This window comes from Eucalyptus grandis, chromosome 6 (genome assembly GCF_016545825.1).
Source record: "Eucalyptus grandis isolate ANBG69807.140 chromosome 6, ASM1654582v1, whole genome shotgun sequence".
Classification (NCBI taxonomy): Eukaryota; Viridiplantae; Streptophyta; class Magnoliopsida; order Myrtales; family Myrtaceae; genus Eucalyptus; species Eucalyptus grandis.
Genome location: NC_052617.1, coordinates 9,161,056 through 9,166,422, shown reverse-complemented (window position 1 = coordinate 9,166,422; position 5,367 = coordinate 9,161,056). Strand labels below are relative to the sequence as shown.

General features: G+C 43.4%; 1 protein-coding gene across 1 annotated transcript; it reads right to left on the bottom strand.

Annotated features, from left to right (window-relative positions):
* Positions 1-1,945: 1,945 nt before the first annotated feature.
* Positions 1,946-4,936, bottom strand: LOC104433982. Its single transcript, XM_010046913.3, has 5 exons — positions 4,308-4,936; positions 3,941-4,221; positions 3,229-3,440; positions 2,896-3,157; positions 1,946-2,703 (listed from the first exon to the last, which is right to left on the bottom strand). The coding sequence occupies exons 2-5, from the start codon at positions 4,187-4,189 to the stop codon at positions 2,371-2,373; spliced, it is 1,056 nt and encodes a 351-aa protein (XP_010045215.1). The 5' UTR covers positions 4,190-4,221; positions 4,308-4,936; the 3' UTR covers positions 1,946-2,370.
* Between the last annotated feature and the right edge of the window lie 431 nt (positions 4,937-5,367).

Genomic DNA, 5,367 nt, shown 5'->3' with positions numbered 1-5,367 from the left:
AGGGAAACTGCTTCTAAATTGACACAATTTGGACCCATCTTATGTTGTTATATCATCTATAAAATGCATCATAAAGGTACTTGCTAACATTCTTAAGCAATTTCTGCATCACTTCTTAAGTTACAATGAAGCTGCTTTTGAGGAAGGGGGGAGTTTGGTGTACTTTTGCGGAAAAGATCACCTCCAGGATGAATGCACGGACTGGGAGACATTTTCCTTTGGTGGAGGACTCCAGCTTATTGAATCTGTGATCTATATTTTAGTAAACTTTTAGTGTCAGGTCTTTGTGCTGCCAAAGAAAAAAAAAATATGGAGATGCTTTAGAGTAAACGCATTGCTTCTCTTTGGAAGGTGAAGATAGTTTGGGCTGAGGAAGCTTGTTCCTTGGAAGATTCTGATTCAATCCGGATATATTTGGGTGGCATGGATCGAGTGTTACCTGCTGAAGGGGCAGTCTATATGGGCAGCTCAGCTTAAAGGAAATTACCCCTATGCTTGGAGGAAATTGCTGAAGATGATATCAATGTTAAAACCTCATGTTAGATATATTGTTGGTGATGGTAAGAGCACTTCCCTCTCTGGTTTTATAATTGGCAATCCCATGGCATTCTTCTTGAAGCTCATTCTCCGAGAATAGCTTATGATTCTGGTCTTATTTTGCATACCAAAGTAGCTGAGGTGATTCATGACAATGAGTGGGCTTGGCCTCCTGCAAGATCTGATCAATTAGTGGATATACAGGCTGCTCTAAGCGCAACGACAATTTCTTGTTCTGAGTTAACTGACAGAGTGGTTTTTGAAGGGTTACATCTGGAACGTCATGTCAAGCTGATGCTTGGGCTCTGATGAGGTGTAAGAAGCAGCAGGTCCCCTGGAATAGATTCATTTGGCTTAATTGAAAAGTTCTTAAACTTGCTCTCACCTTCTGGTTTGCCATGATTAACAAGCAAGCTACTCAAGACAGAATTGGCAAGGGGGTTTCTTTGGTTAATCAATGCTTGCTTTGCAAATCATCTTCAGTGTCAAGACAACTCGTTTCTCAAGTGCCCTTCTCAAATGCAGTTTGGTCGTACTTTCTTCAGCTAAGAGGTGTGTCTTGAACAGCTCATGGCTGGGAGATAGAGCCGGATTGGATGCTGCGGATTTCAAAAAGGTGAAGAAATGGCATGGGATGGTGCCATCTACTATCTTTGGAAGGAAGGAAGTGAAGTATTTCAAAATGACTTCGCTCCTTGTTTGAGAAGGAATGTTCACTTCTGTATCAGAACTAAGGTGAGCTGGTACTTGCAGGATAGGAAGCTTCCGTTCTAATGCAGATAGAAGTTTGTCCGTAATTTGGATCGTTTCTATGTCCTCAATGATGACCACACTGGTATTCTCGACAACCAATACAAAATATATTGCCAGTTTTTAGTACCATTTGCTTGTTTCTTCTAGTTCCACTCAAACCTCACATAGTGTGCTGAGTTTTAGATTGCTAGCTTGTTAAGTGTGTAGTGCAGGTGAATGAAGAACACTGTACCCTGTCTATATAACACTAAACATTAATATTATGGACACCATAGCGATTCTTGCTCAGCTCTTCTTGGGTATGCTTCTCACATCTTTGTCGTCGCTTTCGCAAATTTTTGGCCCTATTTGCTTGCTTTTCTCTTTTCTTTGGTTGCTTTCGGACTGCTTTAGATGTATGTTCAGTTGGGTGTGCTACTAGCTTAAGCCCATGTCTTTTGGCGTTTTTTAGGCAATGCTGTTAAGTTTTCGAAGTCCAGAGCTTCGCGTGAGCTCGAACTTATTTCTTGAAAGGCCCAGCAGAACTGAAGACTACTTTTTTCCTTTCTTCCCCCCTCAATCTAGAGATTTTAAAAATTTATTCCTAGGCACATATAACTTCTTTATATAAGGTGGAAGTACAAAGTTTTCAGGCTTCATCCTCCTGAATGTTCTAATCATGTGATGCATGAGCTCTAAATATAGTTTTCCTAATATCAATGCCAAATTTTTGTGCTCATCTATTTCTTGGTGGAAAATGCTGGGAGTTGATCAGCTGATGAAATATCATCAATCTGCTGGTTATTTTGATGCCATTGCCTTGCTGGAGTACTGCAATTTTGTTCAAACATCAAATCTGAAAGGGCGACAATAGTAAATAATTCAGTGAGAACTGCTCTGGATTTCCTGAAATGTAAGGTAAGGGATGGTAGCCGGGTGGCCTATTGAGGGGTCGCTTCCCACCTGAGCCTGACAGATGGAGAGGAGAAGAATTCATTCAAGGGCCCCCAAATTTTCAGTGGTAAATGCATCAGGGTGAGATCAGTACACTTGCACATATATTATTGATGACAAGAGCTGCAGAAGCTGCGAGAGTCGCAATCAGTGTAAAGTAATGGCTGTCGTCATTTTCTCCGGAAGGTGTTCTCCATTTAGAAGAGCCCAGAGAATTGCCTCACACACTCCCTTGTAATGCACAATCAGATGTCCGCCGTCAGTGATTTCGTGATACCTAATCCAGGGTAGCTTTCCCGAGACATACCGTTGAAGTTGAAAGGGCACTACTTTGTCTTCGTATCCTTGCCAGATATGAACAAAGCTATCATTCTGTGGGAACGGATTGCTTAGATCCAGGGGATCAAATTCCCATTTGCCAAAACTGACCATGAAGTCATTTAGGAGTGTGTCAAACACCTGCCGTCTCCGTAGTTTATCCTGTTCACAATGGCCTTCTATAGTCAGAAAGAAACCTTGAGAATGGGAAGAGAGGATCATAACAGCCACAGCAAGGATTTGCCATAGACTGGTAAGGATGCCACCCTCTTTTCTTAAACTCTACTCTTCGCCGATAGACAGAACAAGGGCCATTCAGGTAAACCTTACATGCACATTGGAAATACGAAGTACCTTGGTGAGCATTGGGAATCCAGGGTCCTTCTTGAGGACGTCAATGTCTCGATTGTTAAAAAAAATCGGGTTCTTCTCCACGAAAGTAGTTGAAGGGAGCCATTCTTGAGTCACCCACCAGTAGAGCAATTCAGGGGTATAATTTGCAAGCCAGAGAGTCCACTGGATGAGCTTTCTCCTGAAGTCCAGTCTAGTCAAATTCTCAGGAAGAGATTTCCAGGAATAGTTTACGACTGGAACGACTAGAGCCACGCCTTCTAGTCTGCACGACCTTGGACCATAAGATTTGTTTCCAGAAGGGGCTACAAGTTATTTGAAGGTTGTAAGACTTGCCTCTGGGGTATGTACTTTAGGCAACTCCAGGCAGGGTAGGATCCCATTGAAACCCCGATCACGTAAAACTTGGGCCCCAGCTTTAATTGATCTGCAAGTTCCTGAATATCGTAAGCTTCGCTCTTTGTGGAGCGCTTCAAGTTGGGATCACTGTCTCCATACCCAGCTCGATCAAATAGCAGAAAGTATATACCCAACTTCTCTATCAGTTCCTGCAAACTTAAAACTCAGAAACTTACATTGATATCTAAATGTCAATCAAATACTGTCCTCTGATGAACTCGATGGCTTTCTTAGTTGTGTCGCCTTACTATCATTCTTTTGGCCAGAATATGTCGCCGTTGATAGGGTAGTATGTTCCTTTGCGAAAATGACTAAGTTGTTAGACGTACTTCATATTAGAATTTTGCTGTTTTTCCTTCCTTAAAGTCGGGGACGAAATTATAAACTGAAAAAGAAAAGTAGCACAAATGCACAATACAGGCGAATTCATCTTCAGGTTATTGCATTATCCTAGATGCGAATTATATGTGGAGAAGAAATATAGAGTGGTTCTGGATGTTGCTTCAATGTCTATTTGTGTCCCTCGTCAGGCTCAGTGCTTCGATAATATTCAACATCATCTTGCTATTAAAATGGTTGCCGATTTGGCATGGCAAACCTACAGGGTAAATCACATCAGATACAATGCAAGGGGAATTCATGCTCGTACTTGGGGTGCCTGGAAATTCATCTCCTTGGAGCTCCCAAAGCCGTGCACGACAATGACCTTGTAGCTTGATCTTTCTCTGGCGACGCCTCTCTCTCTGTAAGCTAGATACCTTCCGTCACGGAGTCTGATTCTTGTACAGGTAGTTGCAGTATCTGCAGGGAGAACAGCGTCCTGCGGAGGAGAAAGCTGTGCGGCCTTGTAAAGTACCATCAGACCCATCAGCAAAACTGCCACCCCTCTCGAGATCATCCCAGAAACTAGTGGTCTAGAAAACGAGTTAGCTACAATCCAAGAGAGAAGCACCTCAGGAGAAGGAAGCAGGAGGGGGAGAAGGAGAGGAAGAAGAGGAGGCAAGACTCCATCTTACCTGAAGAAACTACAACAGATGGCTAGGAAAGCTCCAGTCTTTCATGGGTTTCCGTAGTCCAGATCGTCTTCTTCCACGAGAGATGCATTATTTGAGCCATTGTAGATGTGAGGCCGCCCGAAAAATTTGACTAGACCGCATCAGGATGCTTTGCCTCATAAAGTCATTTCCGAGTGGATATTTTATGGCACTTCTTGCTTATGCCTGCAGAAGTGGTTTCCATCATTTGGAGAAACAGTGTTCAAACAGACGACCCATAAGAATTTCCATGGCCACCCCTGATTACGTCCATCTGATTCCTTAAACTACTTAATAAGAAAATGGAGTTCAATGCCCCATTATGCTTTTGGACTCTCTCTTTCTCTCTCCTCCGTGCGTGACTAGTAGGTCTAGCGACTGCTCTTTGTCAAATGAAGAGAAAAAATCAGGAGAAGGGAAAGATTTTAAGGACGAGTCAGTCCCTTATGAACCCGAAAGGCACTACTGATAGAATCTTGCAGGACTTCACATGCTCGATTTCCAACTCTGTTTCTGCCCTTTAACTCCAAGACCATCATCACTCCTCACTTTAAAGAGCCCGAGTTCAACGTATCCAACGACAATTTTCATCAGAAGTTACACCCCAAATGGAAAATCATATGACTTGGAGCTTAACGTTGCTAAATCCAGAGAAACAAGAGGATTCCCACGAATGACAGATGACGATGTCTGTTGTCTGATGTCTCCCACCCAACGGCCAAAGACCTTGCTTCTCTCGTGCAGATTCAGAAGGAGTGCGTGGACACTGGACAATGGACCCTCTCTGCCTCGAAGTGGGGAGACAAGCGAGTTTTGGGTAACTCGAGACGAGGCCATTTGAGGACCATCCATGGAGTAACATGCGCACGTATTGAGAGATAATTGCAGCATCATCTTATCGGCGGACCGAATGGAAATGATGGGCCGGGATCGAAATGGAGGGACGCGAACTGGAAGAACAGCTCGTGAGGCACTTCCATTGAAAGGGCTGGACTGGACCGGACCAGAAGATCCCAATAAAGGTTGGGCCGGTTGTGGCTTT

Bases quoted from the DNA above. Each gene is read 5' to 3' on its own strand.
- LOC104433982 (XM_010046913.3), bottom strand. From the start codon at position 4,189: ATGATCTCGAGAGGGGTGGCAGTTTTGCTGATGGGTCTGATGGTACTT. The intron at 3,158-3,228 runs GCAAGTCTTACA...AAGGTCGTGCAG, and splicing joins CTAAAGTACATACCCCAGAG to ACTAGAAGGCGTGGCTCTAG. The intron at 2,704-2,895 runs GTACTTCGTATT...CATTGTGAACAG, and splicing joins GATTCCCAATGCTCACCAAG to GATAAACTACGGAGACGGCA.